The sequence below is a fragment of the Aquarana catesbeiana genome, unplaced genomic scaffold, assembly GCF_042186555.1.
Source record: "Aquarana catesbeiana isolate 2022-GZ unplaced genomic scaffold, ASM4218655v1 unanchor105, whole genome shotgun sequence".
Taxonomy (NCBI): domain Eukaryota; kingdom Metazoa; phylum Chordata; class Amphibia; order Anura; family Ranidae; genus Aquarana; species Aquarana catesbeiana.
In genome coordinates, this window is record NW_027362519.1 from 1 (window position 1) to 21409 (window position 21409).

The window sequence follows — 21409 nt, forward strand, 5'->3', positions numbered from 1 at the left end:
GGGGATCTGGCTTCCAACCCATTTCATTATTGATTTCTGGATGATGGTACATTTATATATGCTACTTTAACATTTCATCATAGAGGCCACTTAACTAATCTTATTAATGTTAAGTTTTTCAAGTCTAATTTTAATTCCGTCCTCTGTTAACCATGGAGGTGCTTCCTGTGTTGTGTCATGAGGATAAACACTGCAGTTTTGACTACTGAAGTCCCCCGATTCCCTTGTGAAGACTGAGGAGAAGAATAAATTCAATACCTTTGCCATCTCCCCATCCTTTGTAACCAGATGTCCTTCCTCATTCTTTATGGGGCCAATATGATCTGACCTCCCTTTCTTACTATTTATGTACTTAAAGAATTACATGGGATTTTTTTTACTCTCCTCCACTATGTGCCTTTTGTGTTCTATATTAGCTGCCCTGATTGTACCCTTACATTTCTTGTTGCATTCTTTATAAAGTTGGAATGCTGCTGATGATGACCCCTCAGCCTCGTATTTTTGGAAGGCCTTCGCCTTTGCTTTTATATGCATTTTTACGTTGGAGTTAAGCCACACAGGACTTTTATTAGGTCTTTTAAATTTATTTCCCATTGGGATTTACTGGCTAATGCCCTTATTTAAGGATCGTAGCAAGGATCATAGTTTAGGGAAGTTGGCTCTTTTGAAATTCAGTGTCTTTGTATTCCCCTTATATTTCCTATTTCTGTTCTGAGCTGCTTTCACACTGATGTGCTGCAGTTTACCTGCACCATTATCTGCGACTTTCCTGGGTTAGCTGTGCTTTGCCATAAACTTCTATTATATCCTGCAGGTGTGGTGCACTTTCTGAAAGCACACCAAACCTGCGGGATATAATAGAAGTCTATGGCTAAGCACAGCGAACCCACAGGAAAGCTGCAGGTACACTGCATTGCACCAGCGGTGTGGGTAAACCGGAGCACATCACTGTGAAAGCAGCCTTATACCATTCTGCCCAGTGTATTGCTTCACACTGGCCTGAAGATCTCTCCTTTCCTTCTTCTGGCACCACTCTGGAGACCGCTGGCAGGGATAAGAGGTGGAGTGTAGCTGGTATCACTCCACATGGGACAGGAGCCGGCGTCAACTTATGCGGCTCCTGCCTACTACAGCTCCAACTTTACTAGTCCCTCTGCATTGTACTCGGATGCTCTGGGATGGCAGGTCAGCAAGCCCAGACCACGATCTACCAGTCACCTGGCCATTATCTACGGGTTTCTGATCCCCACTATAGGGTTGTTATGGGGTGTTGGGTGTTCTCAGTCTATAACAATCTCCATATGGGGTCATTATAGGTGTGCTGGATGTTGTCTGTTATAAATGATCTCCTATGGAGATTGTTATAGACTATCTCCAAAGGGGATCATTATGGGGTCCTGGATGTTGTCAGTCTATAACAATCCTCATGGGGGGTCCTGGATGTTGTCAGTCTATAACAATCTCCATAGGGGACCATTATGGGGGTTCTGGATGTTCTTAGTCTATAACAAGTTTCATGGGGGAGTCATTTATAACAAAGAACATCCAGAACCCCCATTTGGCCCCTATGGAGAATGTTATAGACGGAGAACATCCAGTATCCAATATTAATCCCCTATGGAGATTGTTAGACTGACAACATCCAGCACTCCCATAATGACCCACTATGGAGATTGTTATAAATGACTCCCCATGGAGATTGTTATAAATGACTCCCCATGGAGATTGTTATAGACCAGGGATCTCCAAACTACGGCCCTCCAGCTGTTGCAGAACTACACGTCCCATGAGGCATTGTAAAACTCTGACATTCACAGTTATGACTAGGCATGATGGGAATTGTAATTCCTGAACAAATAGATGGCCATAGTTTGGAGACCCCTGTTATAGACTATCTCCGTAGGGGGTCATTATGGGGTGCTGGATGTTCTCAGTCTACAACAATCTCCATAGTGGATCATTATGGGAGTGCTGGATGTTGTCAGTCTAATAGGGCGTACACACGGTCGGACTTTGTTCGGACATTCCGACAACAAAATCCTAGGATTTTTTCTGACGGATGTTGGCTCAAACTTGTTTTGTCTACACACGGTCGCACAAAGTTGTCGGAAAATCCGATCGTTCTGAACGCGGTGACGTAAAACACATACGTCGGGACTATAAATGGGGCAGTGGCCAATAGCTTTCATCTATTTATTCTGAGCATGCGTGGCACTTTGTCCGTCGGATTTGTGTACACACGATCGAAATTTCCGACAACGGATTTTGTTGTCGGAAAATTTTATCTCGTGCTCTCCAACTTTGTGTGTCGGAAAATCCGATGGAAAATGTCCGATGGAGCCCACACACAATCGGAATTTCTGACAACACGCTACGATTGGACATTTTCCATCGGAAAATCCGACCGTGTGTACGGGGCATTACAATCTCCACAGGGGATCATTATGGGATGCTGAATGTTCTCCATCTATAACATTCCCTATAGGGGCCAAAATGGGGGTGCTGGATGTTTTCCATCTATACCAGTCTCCAGAGGTAGTTATTATGGGGGTGCTGGATGTTCTCCATCCCTAACAGTCTTTCTAGGGTGTCATTATGGAGGTGATAAGACATTATTAAACTTTACTTGTCTCCATAGAGGGTCATTATGGGGATGCTTGATGTTCTCCTCGGTTTATAACGGCCTCCATAGGGGGATATCAGTGCAGTTCTGAATATGGGGACATACATGACACACGTCAGGAAAACTCATTGTATAGATGAACCTGAATTGTCTGCATCCTGTTTTCACCTTTGAGAAGTCACATGCGGGGGACCTCCAGCTTCTCTGTATTAGGACCGCCATAAAGGCTCCTCCACCTACATGGAGATGTTTATAATGAAAGTGACTTCTATTACAGAAGGAAAAGGAGTAACAATCATTTCTACATGTGATCAGCCAGAAGATGACCCTTGAGGGATATGGCAGCTTCCATTGATTGCTTCATGATGGTCTTGGTAATCCTGACCTCACCGACTCACTCACCTGGAACAAGGATGCCCAATGGGAGTTCAGCCTTTACTGCCTGCATGCTTGCAGAGGAATTGCTGACACCAATGGATTATATCTGACACCAACACTATTGATGTCTTATCTTTAATTTTTTCTATCCTGTACAATTAATGGCTGTTACCAAAGGGGTGATATCACAAAGTGTATTCCACATTATTGGAGCTGCTGGACACAATATATTGAGAAGCTGGTTCATGCTTTTGTCTCCTCCAGACTGGATTACCGTAACGCACTTCTAATTGGGATTCCTAGAAGGAGTCTGCAGAGACCTCAGTACATCCAAATCTCTGCAGCAAAGATCCTGATGAGAGTGCAGAAACATGAGCACATTACCCCTAATTCTTCACTCACTCCACTGGCTTCCTGTCTCCGCCAGGATTGAGTACAAGGTTTCTCTCCCCACACATCAATGTATCCATGGACATGCCCCTCCCTACCTTAAAGAACTTCTTGAACCGCAAAACACAACACGTCCCCTCCGCTCCACTCACTCAAACCTTCTTCATATACCCAGAACTAGACTCAGGACAATGGGAGACGGGGCGTTTTGTGCAGCTGCCCCGCGCCTGTGGAATGCCCTACCTGACAACCTGAGGGCTCCTCAATCTACTGACCGTTTTAAAAAAGGGCTTAAGACATTTCTTTTTAGCAAAGCTTTTTGTTCCTTCTAGATGTTCGTTTCATCGTATAAACTGCTTAAATTTCTTTTTTTTGTTGTTTTTATCCCATAGCACTTTGAGATCTTTTGATGAAAAGTGCACTATAAATAAAATGTATTATTATTATAGTAGAGGGATCAGTGAGCATTGAGGTGGCAATTAGGCAGCACACAGGGGGGGGGTAATGAGCCAATCCCCATCTGAGGACTAAACCCATCACTATATGGGAAGACTCTGCAGTGTGCATGGGGAGGGGTGCGATGAGGACGTTTTGTGTTTACTGCTTGAAAAGTCCAGAAAGAAACCAGAAATGTAAGGCCCCTTTCATACTTGTACGACTTGGGACTGCAAAGTCGTATGACAAGTCGTTCCCCCATGATTTCCAATGACTACCATTCATAGTAGTATGTCTTCAAGTCACGCCGACTTCAAAAGTAGTCCCTACACTACTTTGGTCCGACTTTGATGCGAGTTACACAGGCATTTCCTGAAATGGCGGCAAAAATTGTGGCCGCGAAAACGCGGCAAAAATCTAGCAACTTTGAAGTGGCGGTAGCGTGAAAGGGGCCTAAGGCCGGGTTCACACTGATACGACACGACTGTTGTAAGACTATCATCCTACTTTGCCCTGCTACATCGGTCCTACTTCCTTCCGACTTGAATGAACAGGATAAGATTTTGCTTTGACTGAGATAGTACAACTTATCCTTTGACCAATCAAAACAATCCCAGTGTGACAAATTATTTTTACTGCTGCTGTAATTATCATGTCGGATGGTTAGGACAAAGATCCTACTTTGATCCGACTTCAATGATATTCAATGGGCTGAAGTAGGACCAAAGTAGTGCACGGAGTATTTTCAAAGTAGGACCGACTTGTGTCGGACAAGTTAAGACGGCTCTCATATGGAAACATTGATTTGCTCGTCATGTGACATGAGCTCCCAATGTCGGATCGTTTGTCGAACAAGTGTGAACCCGGCCTAAATTCAGAGACCAGACACCATTATGTCTTCATTTCTAAAGCCCCATACACACCATTCGATTCTCTACAGATTTTTGTCTTCAGATTTACCAAAACCATATAATATGAGGCCAAACCTTAAGGCTGCCTTCACACCTGAGTGTTTCAAAGTTGTGCGTTTTTACCAGGATTTTGTTCAGGTCACCAATGTAAAAAGGCAGAAAAAATGCCTGTAATCTGCCCCAAAGAAGCTCATGTTCTTTTTTGAGCTTAGGGCATATTTCTTCAGGTGACAAAACGCTCAGGTGCCATTGAAATGAATGGGATTTTGCTTGTTGGGCGTTTTACGAGCTGAAAACACTCAGGTGTGAATGCAGCCTAAGAGTTTTGATTTGTATGTAATCAGGTAGGCCCTTGCACATGGTTTTGGTAAATCTGAAGACAAAAGTCTGCAGAAAATCGAATAGTGTGTATGGGGTCTAAGAATCGCCCATTTATATAATGGCCCGAGTGTGAGCGCAACTTTATACTGAAGGCATTGCTACATTTTTATTCCAAAATATGATGGGGGGAAAAGAAATGTCTTCTCTTCCCAATCTCATACAAGGTGGATTTCCATTTGAGACAAGTACCTTACCCAGCAAGATCTCTGCATGACCCATGGAGCTCTATACACACACTCCACTCGGCCCATATAGCTCTATACACACACCACCCAGGCCAAAGAGCTCTATACACACACCACCCAGGCCAAAGAGCTCTATACACACACCACCCAGGCCAAAGAGCTCTAGCCACACACCGCCCGGCCAAAGAGCTCTATCCACACACCGCCCGGCCAAAGAGCTCTATCCACACACCGCCCGGCCAAAGAGCTCTATCCACACACCGCCCGGCCAAAGAGCTCTATACACACACCGCCCGGCCCATGGAGCTCTATACACACACCGCCCGGCCCATGGAGCTCTATACACACACCGCCCGGCCCATGGAGCTCTATACACACACCGCCCGGCCCATGGAGCTCTATACACACACCGCCCGGCCCATGGAGCTCTATACACACACCGCCCGGCCCATGGAGCTCTAAACACACACCGCCCGGCCCATGGAGCTCTATACACACACCGCCCGGCCCATGGAGCTCTATACACACACCGCCCGGCCCATGGAGCTCTATACACACACCACCCGGCCAATAGAGCTCTATACACACACCGCCCGGCCCATGGAGCTCTATACACACACCGCCCGGCCCATGGAGCTCTATACACACACACCGCCCGGCCCATGGAGCTCTATACACACACACCGCCCGGCCCATGGAGCTCTATACACACACACCGCCCGGCCCATGGAGCTCTATACACACACACCGCCCGGCCCATGGAGCTCTATACACACACACCGCCCGGCCCATGGAGCTCTATACACACACACCGCCCGGCCCATGGAGCTCTATACACACACACCGCCCGGCCCATGGAGCTCTATACACACACACCGCCCGGCCCATGGAGCTCTATACACACACACCGCCCGGCCCATGGAGCTCTATACACACACACCGCCCGGCCCATGGAGCTCTATACACACACACCGCCCGGCCCATGGAGCTCTATACACACACACCGCCCGGCCCATGGAGCTCTATACACACACACCGCCCGGCCCATGGAGCTCTATACACACACACCGCCCGGCCCATGGAGCTCTATACACACACACCGCCCGGCCCATGGAGCTCTATACACACACACCGCCCGGCCCATGGAGCTCTATACACACACACCGCCCGGCCCATGGAGCTCTATACACACACACCGCCCGGCCCATGGAGCTCTATACACACACACCGCCCGGCCCATGGAGCTCTATACACACACACCGCCCGGCCCATGGAGCTCTATACACACACACCGCCCGGCCCATGGAGCTCTATACACACACACCGCCCGGCCCATGGAGCTCTATACACACACACCGCCCGGCCCATGGAGCTCTATACACACACACCGCCCGGCCCATGGAGCTCTATACACACACACCGCCCGGCCCATGGAGCTCTATACACACACACCGCCCGGCCCATGGAGCTCTATACACACACACCGCCCGGCCCATGGAGCTCTATACACACACACCGCCCGGCCCATGGAGCTCTATACACACACACCGCCCGGCCCATGGAGCTCTATACACACACACCGCCCGGCCCATGGAGCTCTATACACACACACCGCCCGGCCCATGGAGCTCTATACACACACACCGCCCGGCCCATGGAGCTCTATACACACACACCGCCCGGCCCATGGAGCTCTATACACACACACCGCCCGGCCCATGGAGCTCTATACACACACACCGCCCGGCCCATGGAGCTCTTTACACACACCGCCCGGCCCATGGAGCTCTATACACACACCGCCCGGCCCATGGAGCTCTATACACACACCGCCCGGCCCATGGAGCTCTATACACACACCGCCCGGCCCATGGAGCTCTATACACACACCGCCCGGCCCATGGAGCTCTATACACACACCGCCCGGCCCATGGAGCTCTATACACACACCGCCCGGCCCATGGAGCTCTATACACACACCGCCCGGCCCATGGAGCTCTATACACACACCGCCCGGCCCATGGAGCTCTATACACACACCGCCCGGCCCATGGAGCTCTATACACACACCGCCCGGCCCATGGAGCTCTATACACACACCGCCCGGCCCATGGAGCTCTAAACACACACCGCCCGGCCCATGGAGCTCTATACACACACACCGCCCGGCCCATGGAGCTCTATACACACACACCGCCCGGCCCATGGAGCTCTATACACACACACCGCCCGGCCCATGGAGCTCTATACACACACACCGCCCGGCCCATGGAGCTCTATACACACACACCGCCCGGCCCATGGAGCTCTATACACACACACCGCCCGGCCCATGGAGCTCTATACACACACCGCCCGGCCCATGGAGCTCTATACACACACCGCCCGGCCCATGGAGCTCTATACACACACTGCCCGGCCCATGGAGCTCTTTACACACACCGCCCGGCCCATGGAGCTCTTTACACACACCGCCCGGCCCATGGAGCTCTATACACACACCGCCCGGCCAATAGAGCAGAGCTCTATACACACACCACCTGGCCCATAGAGCTCTATACACACACCACCCGGCCCATGGAGCTCTATACACACACCGCCCGGCCCATGGAGCTCTATACACACACCGCCCGGCCCATGGAGCTCTAAACACACACCGCCCGGCCCATGGAGCTCTATACACACACCGCCCGGCCAATAGAGCAGAGCTCTATACACACACCACCTGGCCCATGGAGCTCTATACACACACCGCCCGGCCCATGGAGCTCTATACACACACCGCCCGGCCCATGGAGCTCTATACACACACCGCCCGGCCCATGGAGCTCTAAACACACACCGCCCGGCCCATGGAGCTCTATACACACACACCGCCCGGCCCATGGAGCTCTATACACACACACCGCCCGGCCCATGGAGCTCTATACACACACACCGCCCGGCCCATGGAGCTCTATACACACACACCGCCCGGCCCATGGAGCTCTATACACACACCGCCCGGCCCATGGAGCTCTATACACACACCGCCCGGCCCATGGAGCTCTATACACACACCGCCCGGCCCATGGAGCTCTATACACACACTGCCCGGCCCATGGAGCTCTTTACACACACCGCCCGGCCCATGGAGCTCTTTACACACACCGCCCGGCCCATGGAGCTCTATACACACACCGCCCGGCCAATAGAGCAGAGCTCTATACACACACCACCTGGCCCATAGAGCTCTATACACACACCACCCGGCCCATAGAGCTCTATACACACACCACCCGGCCCATAGAGCTCTATACACACACCACCCATAGAACTTACACTCGGATCAAACACAAAGCTCATTTCTATTGAAAAGGAAAACACCAGCCCTCTGCTCATGGTGAAGGTTTTTAAAATTCATTTGGAAGAAAGTTTAAACAGTTAAAGTAAAGATTAGAAAGTAGCGAGGTTGACTGAAGAGATACTTAGATACAGCAGATGTACCCAGGATCTGACTATTTGATCAAAAAGTAAACTTTAAGCCCTAATCCTGGACAGTTGCCCGGCATCAACATTTTACATATGGAATAATTCACGTAACAAACTTAAGGAGTATATCATCAATTACAAGAGACATTCATTTCTGTTATCTCTGAACACATTAGCTTGACCATCCACCACACTCCCAAATACCTCGTTGTAGGACAAGGAGACCAACAGTCTCTATGTTCCACAACAAGATATTTCAAGGATCGGGAGAACAACAATTAGTTCTAATAACATCAGTCCGAAAAAGTCATTCTAGCAAGCAGCAGTCAGTGCCCCCGATCACCACCACACCAATTGTATGATGATACTTGTGAAAGGAAAGAAAACTAAACTCGCTTAAATAAACAAAATAAGGATATGAGAAGCTGCCAACATATGAAAGTGGCACAGAAAAAAATAAATGAGTATAGGAGGTATGTGGTGCAACTAAAAGCGATAAATAATAAAATATGTGAACAGAAATAAGTGTGAAAAACGCACTTAATGGATAGCACTTCCAGGACCGTGCTAATGCTAATATGCTAGGTGATCAGGTGCTGGTAATCTTCCACATATTAAAACGATAATAAACATTCAAATAAACAGAAATCTCATAAACACAATCAATAAATAACACTTCTAGGGCCGTGCTTAAGCTAATGTGCTGAATAATCAGGTGCAAAAAATCTTCAACATAATATATAATAGACATTCATAATAACAGACATTTCTAATAAAGTGCAGACAAAGCAATAAAGTGCAAGAGTACTCTAAAGATGCTGGTAGTGCAACCAAAGTCCAATAAAGAGGAACAAGATCTCCAAGTGACAGTTGACCAAACCAAATCCACTTCATCCAATATCACCATCCGTGGTGCGCCACTCATTTCCCCCAGCCTCTCACCTCACATAAAGACCCCTACAGGTCAAGTCAGGCCTTGATATGAATATATCCAGAACCCTCAGCAATCGATCGATTCCCGCATATAACCTCAGCAATACTGATACCCAAGTTGGACTTCAAGCTCATCCGATCTTGTAGGGTCATGCAATAAAGAGGGTGGGGGGCTCCATGGTGTAGTATATCAAACCAATTTATTTAGGCGACAAGTAGTAACTTACAGTTTTTAAATCCTGAGTACAGCTACGTAGGATACTACCAGAAAGTGGCAACACCTGGCTCCTTCCTGACGCGTTGCCTCACTGAACACGTGACGTCATCAAAGGGTGATCATTTGGTCATACTGCACATGCACTTTGGTCTTTTAATAGGAACTGTCACTCGGAGATCTTGTTCCTCTTTATTGGACTTAGATTGCACTACCAGCACCTTTAGAGTACTCTTGCACTTTATTAGAAATTTCTGTTATTATGAATGTCTTAATTATGAATGTCATACATTATGTTGAAGATTTTTTTGCACCTGATTATTCAGCAAATTAGCTTTAGCACAGCCCTAGAAGTGTTATTTATTGATTGTGTTTATGAGATTTCTGTTTATTTGAATGTTTATTATCGTTTTAATATGTTGAAGATTACCAGCACCTGATCACCTAGCATATTAGCTTTAGCACGGTCCTGGAAATGCTATCCTGGAAGTGCTATCCCGTAAGTGCGTTTTTCACACTTATTTCTGCTCACATATTTTATCATTTATCACTTTTAGTTAGCGCCACATACCTCTATACTCATGATGATACTTGTACTGCTCTGGTGACTGTTCATAAATAAAAATAAATAAATATACATATATATATATATATATATATATATATATATATATATATATATATATATATATATATATATATATATATATATATATATATATATATATATATATATATATATATATATATATATTTTTTTTTTTTTTTTTTTTAATTTACGAACAGTCACCAAGAGCAGTACAAGTATCATCATGAGTATAGAGGTATATATCTAGCTCCCTTGTCATCTCCTCCCAAGCTTGCCTCCAGGATTTCTCCAGAGCTTCTCCCATCCTTTGGAACTCCCTACCCCAATCTGTCCGACTGTGCCCTAATCTTTCCATCTTTAGGCGATCCCTGAAAATCCTTCTCTTCAAAGAAGCCTATCCTGCTTCTAACTAACACTGTTTTACTTCCTCCATCAGCTCATCCCCCACAGATATTACCTTTTGTATCAATTGACCCTCCCTTTTTAGCCCTCTGATTCCTCTTGTACCAAATTGTAATGTAACTGTAATGTCTGCCCTCATGTTGTAAAGCGCTGCACTGCACAAACTGTTGGCGCGCTATATATATATATATATATATATATATATATATATATATATATATATATATATATATATATATATATATATATATATATATATATCCTTCATCTTCAAAAAAATTGTTAGAAAGAATTAGTTCTGAAAAAAGAAAAATGCTATGCCTTTTACTAAATGTCTGTCTACTTTCCAGAAAAGGGGTAATTTGGGGGGTAGTTGTACTGTCCTGACATTTGAGGGCCTCAAAAAAAATTAGATTGGCCGTGAGTTTATCAGGATTGATCCATTTTCGAATATATATCCCATAGTAGTTTGTAGACTATAACTTTCACACAAAACAAATACTTGTTGGGATTTGTTTTTTTGACCGACATGTAGCAGTATATATATATTAGATTTTTTTATATTGGATATATTTTTTAACAGAAAGTAGAAAATATATATAAAAAAAAAAGTTGCAATACATCTCTACACCATCTAAAACTGAACACACACAAGCTGGCTATAGATACATTGTAAAAGTGAAGGATCCCGGACTAACCCCAATCTTCACTAAACTACCTCAAGGTCCACTGACCTAAGCATGCAGCTAGTAAAGCCAAAATAATCTGACCTCCTGCATGCTTGTTCCTGGTCAGTGAAACACTAGGTCAGTGATGGCGCACCTTGGCACCCCAGATGTTTTGGAACTACATTTCCCATGATGCTCACCTACACTACAGAGTGCATGAGCATCATGGGAAATGTAGTTCCAAAACATCTGGGGTGCCACGGTTCGCCATCACTGCACTAGGTAGTACAGTGAGGTTTAGAATAAGGAAGACGGCCCCCTGGAGCCTGCAACTTTATAAAAAAATCAGTAGTAGTAGTGGTTTTTGCCCACTGCTCCCTCCCAGTATCTAGGCAGCTTTCTCACATCAGATTTCCCCCCAGATATCTTTATAGAGGAACCACTCCCTACCCGTAACACAGCATGGAGGGGCTCAGTGAAGGTGGTGGTGAAGGTGTAGAGATGTCGGATCGGGTCACACAGATCATAAAAGGAGATCTGCCCGGCCTCATAATCCAGCTCTATCCTGACTCTCCTACTGAAGAGATAGCCAGGTAATGGGACCGTATTACTGTCATGTACCACTGAGTACCGATTACCCTTCCTCGCCTCCAAACACCAGGACTTCTCATTATATCCAATCTGCGAATGATATCCGATCCTAGCTATACTGGGGTAACACATTCCAACTCTCCACATCTGTGACACCCCAAGATCCACTTCCCAGTACAGTCTCCCTGAGGAAAACCTCTGACTGCTTAACACCTGAGAACTCCGAAATCTCCCTGGTGTTTCTGAAAACATCTCATATGCTGTCCTGGACACCGTTTTCCTGTCACCTGATATTTGTAGATGATTACCAGCTGTCTGAGCATCCAGTAATATGTCTGCAAACTCAGATTTTTGCTGTACAGATGCAATATTTGGTCCTCCAGCCTGGCGGTGTGAGTGTTGTATGGCGGGAGTGGGTTGGGGACGTTTCCTGGGTTGTTTGGCAATGTAGGGGGATATTTTCTTTGTAGTAGAATGTGAATAGACCTCTGTGCCTGTACATTTCTGTATATTTACCCCAGATATGAGATCAGATAAACCTTTGTGTAATGTGAGTGAGATCCCCGCCACATCCAGATCCCCTCCATCATGGAGGAGTTTATCATATCTCTCGTTCTCATTATCTCTAACGTCACACAAGTCACCCATGTCTGATTCCTGTAGGAAAGTCAGTGGATCTGTCATGTTACACAGCTTCTCAATGTCCACCATCTTCCTGGACAGCTCCTCCTTCTTTATTTCCAGCTGTTGAATCATATCAGACAGTGATAGAGAGATCCGCTCTGCCTGCCCGGAGATCTCACTCAGGACTCTCTTCTCCAGCTCTTCCAGACGTCTCCTGAGGTCTCTGAACAGGGCAGTGGCTCTCTCGGTTTCATCATCTGCTTTTCCTTGTACTGTCTTCCTGCGTTCCTGCAGACTCTGGACTCTTTTCTCCGTCTCCTCTCTCTCTATCATAGATATCTGCAGAACATTTCTCAGTTTCTTCTTCTTCATCTCAAAGGCCACATCCAGAGTCTCCACCTGGTGCCCCTGATGTTCTAGGGCCAATCTGCAATATGCACAGATACAAGTGGAGTCCTCTGTGCAGTAATATTCCAGTAGTTCCTTATGGACAGAACATTTCCTGTTCTCCAGAGAAGTAGTGAGTTCACATAAGACGTGTTCTGGTGACTTGCTGTGGACTCTCAGGTGATTGTCACACAGAGAAGCTTCACACATCAGACAGGATATCACAGCAGGTACAGGAGTGTGAATACAGTAAGTACAGAAGAACCCAGATTTCTGATCTGCTTGAGCAGACAGGAAATTCTCCACTATGTTACGCAGTGTTGTGTTCCTACGCAGTGCAGAACGATCCTGGAACTCTTCTCTGCATTCAGGACAGGGATAACCTCCAGACCCCTCCTGTGTATCCAACATACGAACAATACAGTCCCGGCAGAAGTTGTGTCCACATTTCAGGGTTACAGGATCTGTATAAATTTCCAGACAAATGGAACATTCCAGCTCCTTCCTCAGATCAGCAGACGCCATCACTGAAAGCAGAAAAGAGAAAATATATTTAAATTCTATGATACTCATTAAAGCTGAGCTCCAGGATTTTAGCCACTTTGTAAAGTGTGTAAGATTACTAGGGGTCCAGTGGGGTGCATGCCACCTTGTGGACTTCTCTCTGTTTTTTATAACCAAGTCTGATCATTGATGGTGCAAATTTCTTTCCTGCAACACGTGAAATTCACACGATTTCACCATCAACACAGTCACACAGTCCCTCCTGTGGAGCCATTGTGTTCTCCTGGTGGGGAAGCCATCGCATGTAAAATCTGATCTATCGATCGACTTGAGTACATTCAGCCTGCCCATACATGGTTTCGAAGCGGGTCCGGTTCCTGCTGAACCATCTATGGTTGGCTTAACAGTTTTACTGATCCTCAAGAATACAGCTATCACTACACTCCCGGTGCTCTGACAGAAGAGATGTTGTCTTCTCATATACTGTAGCAGTCGCTGTGACAGACATGATTTGAGTGTTGTCAGTCAGAAAAGCAGAGTAAGATCTTACCGGTAACTCTGTTTCCAGTAGTCTTCCAGGGCAGCCCTTGAGAGATGAAGCTCCTCCTCACACACAGGAAACACATTGCCACAAATTTTTTTAAAAGGCGGTCCCTCAGGTCCCTGGTCAGTCAGCCAAGAGAACCGATGCCCGGAATCTGAAAAAGACATAAAACAAAAGGCAACCTCACAAGGTCAAACGTTAGGGAGGGATCGTGCTGCCCTGGAAGACTACTGGAAACAGAGTTACCGGTAAGAACTAACTCTGCTTTTCCCCCAGTCGTCTTCCAGGTCAGCCCTTGAGAGGATAACCAAGTACTCACCAGATTAGGGTGAGACAACGGCTTGGAGGACTTTCCTACCAAAAGCCTGGTCCTGGCTGGATATCAGATCCAGTCTGTAATGCTGAACAAAGGTAGAGAATCTTGACCAAGTTGCTGCCCTGCAAATTTGCTCTGGAGTGGCTCCCGCCTTCTCTGCCCACGAAGCTGCTGAAGCCCTTGTTGAATGCGCCCTTAGATCTTTTGGCGGTGTTACTTCCATAACTTTGTAGCACTCCAGTATCGATGACTTGATCCATCTAGCTAGCGTTTTTTTTTTACGCTTGTTTACCTTTTTGATTTCCAGCGTACAGGACGAAAAGAGCGTCTGATGCTCTGAACTCATTGGTGACTTCAAGGTACTGAAGAGGACATCTTCTAACATCTACAGTGGGGATCGAAAGTTTGGGCACCCCAGGTAAAAATGTGTATTAATGTGCATAACGAAGCCAAGGAAAGATGGAAAAATCTCCAAATGGCATCAAATTACAGATTAGACATTCTTATAATATGTCAAAAAAAGTTAGATTTTATTTCCATCATTTACACTTTCAAAATTACAGAAAACAAAAAAATGGCGTCTGCAAAAGTTTGGGCACCCTGCATAGTTAATATCTTGTACTGCCCCCTTTGGCAAGTATCACAGCTTAAAAAAAAGTAACACTTTTTGTAACCAAGAGTAAGCCAAGAGTCTTTCAATTCTTGTTTGAGGTATCTTTGCCCATTCTTCCTTCCAAAAGTCTTCCAGTTCTTTTGAGATTTCTGGGCTGTCTGTCACGCACTGCTCTTTTAAGGTCTATCCATAGATTTTCAATAATGTTGAGGTCAGGAGATTGTGAAGGCCATGGCAAAACCTTCAGTTTACGCCTCTTGATGTAATCCCCCGTGGATTTTGAGGTGTGTTTAGGATCATTATCCATTTGTAGAAGCCATCCTTACTTTAACTTCAGATGGCATCAAGTTACCATCCAAAATTTGCTGAAATTTTATTGAATCCATTTTTCCTTCTACTCGTGAAATGTTCCCTGTGCCACTGGCTGCAATACAACCCCAAAGCATGATTGATCCACCCCCATGCTTAACAGTTGGACAGAGGTTCTTTTCATTAAATTCTGTGCCCTTTCTTCTCCGAACGTACCTTTGCTCATTCCGGCCAGAAAGTTCTATTTTAACCTCATCGGTCCACAGAACTTGTTTCCAAAATGCCTCAGGCTTGTCTATATGTTCATTTGCAAGGTTCAAATGCTGATTTTTGTGGTGAGGACGTAGAAGAGGTTTTCTTCTGATGACTCTTCCATGAAGACCATATTTGTACAAGTATGTCTTTATAGTGGAATAGTGTACCACAACTCCAGTGTCTGCCAGATCTTTCTGGAGGGATCATGCAGTCAAACGTGGGTTTTGAATTGCTTTTCTCATAATCCTGCGAGCTGTTCTGTCTGATATTTTTCTTGGTCTTCCAGATCTTGCTTTAACTTCCACTGTTCCTGATGACTGCCATTTCTTAATTACATTCCGAACAGAGGATATTGACATCTGAAAACGCTTTGCTATCTTCATATAGCCTTCTCCAGCTTTGTAAGCATCAACTATTTTCAGTTTTAGTTTTCTAGACAACTGCTTAGAAGAACCCATGGTGCTGATTGTTGGGGCAAGGTCAGATGAATCTGGCCATTTAAAACCTTTGAGATTACATCACCTGGTCTTCCCAGACGATGATTGAGAACAATCCATGACACTGGCAGGTCTCAGCTTTGCAAAGGGGGCAGTGTATGCTATAAATTCTGCAGGGTGCCCAAACTTTTGCAGACGCCATTTTTTTGTTTTCTGTAATTTTGAAAGTGTAAATGATGGAAATAAAATCTAACTTTTTTTGACATATTATAAGAATGTCTAATCTGTAATTTGATGCCATTTGGAGATTTTTCCATCTTTCCTTGGCTTCGTTATGCACATTAACACACATTTTTACCTGGGGTGCCCAAACTTTCGATCCCCACTGTAGAAGGCTTAGTTCTTGCTCTTTGTTATTAGCTGGTGAACTACAAAATGAAGGTAGTATTATAACCTGGGGTTTATGAAAAGTTGACATCACTTTCGAAGTAAATCCCAGATCTGTTTGAAGGACGAGTATGTAATCGTGAAGCTTGAGAAAAGGTTCTCTGACAGATAGAGCCTGGAGTTCCCCTATCCTATGCACTGTAGTGATAGCCACAAGGAAGGCAATTTTTAGTGTCAGCAGGTGTAAAGATGTTTCTTGTAGAGGCTCAAAGGGGCTTTTGATGATCCCCCTCAGTACCACCGACAGATCTCATGTGGGACATTTTTGTGTCTTGGGTGGTCTGTACTTAGCCAACGCTCTGCAAAAGCGAAAGACCAACTGGTCTCCTTGTAGTGCCCTTTCTAGATACACCGACAGCGCTGCAACCTGGACGTTCAGCATACCGAGTGCTAGACCTTTATCAGCACCTTGCTGTAGGAAATGAAGAATAGTCGGTGTACGCATCTTTTGTCTGTTATATTTAGTGCTTCAGCTGTTACATTTTCTCCAGGTTTTTCTGTAGATGGCCTTGGTGTTCGGCTTTCTAGCGCTCAGAAGCGTCACCACCACTTTATCTGAGAGTCCTTTTGATCTCAAGATGTCTTCCTCAGTTACCAGGCCACCCATTTGAAGCTTTCTTGTTTTAGGCCTGTTAGGGCCTAGGACAAGAAAGGTTGTCCCTGCGAGGAAGTAGCAATGGCTAGTAGATATCAGGTTGTCCCTGCAAGGAAGTAGCCACGGCTCTTCTGCCGAGAGACTGAGGAGCTGATATGGTGCTATCAGTATCAACTTTGTTCCTGTAGGAATTTCTTCATTACTCGAGGAATCAGATATACCGACTGGGGGGAAAGCGTAGCACATCTTGAAATCCCATGGGTTTTGAAGTGCATCTATCCGCAGAGGCCGGTCTTGTGGGTTTAGCGAGTAGAAACGATTCACCTTGGTGTTTTTCTGTGATGCAAATAGATCTATATTTGGTATTTCCCAGCGGGCTGTAATTTCCCTGAACACCTCTGGGTGTAATGCCCATTCCTCTTGGGAGATCTCTTGGCGGCTGAGGAAGTCAGTCACTTGATTGTTTTCCCCCTTTAGGTGGACCACACCCAGCGACAGTAGATTTCCTTCTGCACATTGACAGAACTGGTTGGAGATGTGGCTTAAGGAGGGGTGCCTTGTGCACCCTTGCTTGTTCACATAAGCTACTGCAGTGGCGTTGTCCGACAGGATCAGGGTGTGATGATTTCTTAACTGGTCTTGGAAGTGTTCTATGGCTTTGGCTAGTGTCATAAGCTCCCTCCAATTCGAAGACGCCTGAACTTCTTCCAGTGACCATTTCCCCTGAGCAGGCTGACCTGCTAGGTGGGCTCTTCATCCCCAACTGCTTGCGTCCGTGGTCAACTTCTGTGAGGTTGGGAAAGACCATGCCAGACCTTGTGTGTATCCTCCACCACCAAAGCAATATCTTCACGGAGGTTGGGAGTCAAAGTGTTCTGTCTAGACCCTCTTGCTGTTTTTTTAGGAGAAAGATTTGTAAAGGCCTTAGATGATACTTGGCCCATTGCACTGCCGGTATCGTTGAGGTCATCAGTCCCAGAACTGACATCAGCTCCCTGATGGATATCGTGAGGTTCTTTTATACAAAACTTACTCTCCTTGCAAGGCCTTGAATTTTCTCCTCCGGTAGGGACGTTTTCTGCTCTATTGAGCAGATATCCCAGAAACCGGATGTTCTGAGTGGGACACAGGTTGGATTTTTCAATTTTTAAGATCCAGCCAAATGACTTCAGCCATAGTTGAGCTTCTGCCAGGTCTTTTACCAGCTGTACTTCTGATGGTGAAGCGAATAGTAGGTCATCTAGGTACAGTACTACGGTCGTCATCTTCAACCTCAGAGGGGCCAGGACTTTGGTAAAATATCCTCGGTGAAGAGGATAGCCCGAAAGGAAGAGCCCTGCTTTGGAAATGATACTCCTTTCCCTCTCCCTCCACCACCAACCTCAGGTATCTCTGGGACTCTTCTCGTATGGAAATGTGTAGATAAGCATCCCTGAGATCCATGGTCACCATGAAAGTTCCTGGTTGCAAAATATTCTTGAATGAGAATATGGATTCCATGCAGAATTTTTTTGTATTGTATCGCTCGGTTCAGGGGTTTTAGATTTAATATCAATTGAAACTTCCCGGAAGGTTTTTTGATCACAAAAACGTGAGAGTAAAAACCCTTTCATTTTTCTTCCTCTGGGACTGGAGTAAGGACCTTCTGGGTCTACCATCTCCCCCAGCAACTAACGGGAGAGCCCCTGCTATTTCAGGATCCCTGAGAAGTTAATAGAAATCACTCTGGAGGATGACAATTGAATTCCAGGGAGTTACCCCTTGCAACGATGTTTAAGATAAATTGGTTGGCTGTCGTCTTCTGCAATTGAGGTAGGAAGGTAGCCAGCCTTCCCCCTACTGGCTTGAATAGAAGAGCCAAGGAGGACGTTACTCTAATGTCGCGTACACACGACCGGACTTTCCGGCAGACTAGGTCCGACTGTCTTCCCGACAGACTTTTCAGCAGAGTTTGGACGGACTTCCGAACAAACGGACTTGCCCACACACGAACGGACTAAGTCAGTTCAAAAGTCAGTTCGTTTTAAATGTGATGACGTAAGACTGGACTAAAACAGGAAGTTCAATAGCCAGTAGCCAATAGCTTGCCTTGCGTCGTATTTGGTCCATTGGACCAACATACAGAACGGTTTTACCGATAGGAGTTGAGTCCGCCGGACAGATGTGAAACATGTTCTATTTCTAGGTCCAGATTTTTATAACGAAAAACGATCGGATTAACCCACACACGAACGGATTGTCTGACGGACTGAAAGTCCGGTCGTGTGTACGCGGCATTAGGCTTCCCCTTGTAACCCGTCCAGTGCTTTTTTGGGTAATCTTTCTTTTCTTCCGGACGTTCTCTTTACCCACGAAAAAAAAAAAAAACTCTTGTGGAGGTTTGCGCTCCTATATCGGGAAGGCTTTCTTCCTGTCCGCCGTTCTTTCTAGGGCTTCGTCCAAGCCTGTTCCGAATAGAAGATCTCCGGAAAATGGGAGGTTACATAGTTTCATCTTGGATGCAGGATCCCCTGACCAAGTCTTCATCCAGATAGCCCACCTGACTGCCACGGCTAGACCCCCTGATCTCGCTGCCAGTTTGATGGATTCTGCAGATGCATACGCTATGTAACCCACGGCTTTCAAGATAACCAGTTGGGTTTTCAAAATTTCTTCCCTAGGGGTACCATTTTTGATACGGTCCTGAAGTTGAGCGCAGGCTTCAGGCTGACGACACTTGTTTCCCAGGCTCTCTTTAGGATGTCACCCCTCTTGTCCATACAATCTTTTAGATGGCCCATGTCTTCAAAGGCCAATGAGGACTTTTTGGAGACTTTCGATACTGGCACATCCAATTTAGGGTTCTTATTCCACACCCCCTGTGGATAGTCAATGAAAGGGAACCGCTTATGACTAGTTACAGGGAAGGGCTTCTTTTCTGAGTCTGCCCATTCATTCCTCACGACAACCGACATCACCTGTTGGACCAGTGATACTTTGGACTTTTTCTTCCTTAGACCTTGGTACATCAGGTCATGTTGTGATGAAAGTTCTTTTTCTTCCTCTATTTTCAAAGTTTCATATATAGCCCCAAGAAAGTCCTCTACATCTTCTAGGGACAATTTATACTTGGGCCTTCGTTTTCCTTCTCTCCCCATCTTCCTGCTCTGAATCTGAGCTGTCGGTGGCTATTTTGCTAACCGCACTGCTACCCGCTCGTTCCCTTGCTTGCTCCTGCGACTCTGAGGTGACTGATCTTGGCGAGGCTATGGGAGAGGAACATTTTTTAAGATCTTTAAAAGGTAGTAGCTATGTCATCCCACGCGGAGCCAAAGATTTTTGTGTACCGTATATACTCGAGTATAAGTCGAATTTTTCAGCACATTTTTTTGTGCTGAAAGTGCCCCCCTCGACTTATACTCGAGTCAAGCACTTTTCTGCAGGAAAAAATTTCATTTTCTGAACCGACTTTGGGGCCCTAAATCTCAGGGCCACTTGGTGCTAGGAACCCAAAATTTGGTGTGCAAACCCAGTGGAACTGGTACCACAACATATCCAAAGATGGAGTTCCTAGCACTAAGTGGCCCCGAGATACGAGGCCCCGAATTCGGTTCGGAAAATGTCATTCTCTGCTATAGAAAAGTGCTTGACATTTTCTGAACCGACTTTGGGGCCCCTTATCTCAGAGCCACTTAGTGTTAGGAACCCCAAATTTGGTATGCAAACCCAGTGGCACTGGTACCATAACATATCCAAAGATGGAGTTCCTAGCACTAAGTGGCCCCGAGATACGGGGCCCCAAATCCGGTTCGGAAAATGTCATTCTCTGCTATAGAAAAGTGCTTGACATTTTCTGAACTGATATTTGGGGCCCTGTATCTCGGGGCCACTTGGTGCTAGAAACCCTAGCTTTGGATATTTTATGGTGCTAGTTCCACTGGGTTTGCACACCAAATTTGGGGTTCTTAGCACTAAGTGGCCCTAAGATACGGGGCCCCAAATTCGGTCAACTGTGTCCATCTGCAGCAATGTCATTTTGGGACCCTTTGGGTTCAGAGACCCCAAATTTTGGCTGCAGCTAGGGGGCATCTAGGAACCCTTAACTACCGAGTTTGAAGTTCAGGGGACCTATGGCTGCAAATGGGCACAGTGAGGCTGCAAATGGGCATTGTTGACCCTCTTTTCCACTTGCAGTAGCTGTGCATTTCTCACCCTCGTCTTATACTCG

General features: G+C 46.0%; 1 protein-coding gene across 1 annotated transcript; it reads right to left on the bottom strand.

Annotated features, from left to right (window-relative positions):
- Positions 1-11479: 11479 nt before the first annotated feature.
- Positions 11480-13733, bottom strand: LOC141121309 (E3 ubiquitin-protein ligase TRIM39-like). The gene has a single exon (XM_073611075.1). The coding sequence runs from the start codon at positions 13705-13707 to the stop codon at positions 11926-11928; it is 1782 nt and encodes a 593-aa protein (XP_073467176.1). The 5' UTR covers positions 13708-13733; the 3' UTR covers positions 11480-11925.
- Between the last annotated feature and the right edge of the window lie 7676 nt (positions 13734-21409).

Excerpts from the sequence above, each read along its gene's own strand:
- LOC141121309 (XM_073611075.1), bottom strand. The coding sequence starts at position 13,707 with ATGGCGTCTGCTGATCTGAGGAAGGAGCTGGAATGTTCCATTTGTCTG.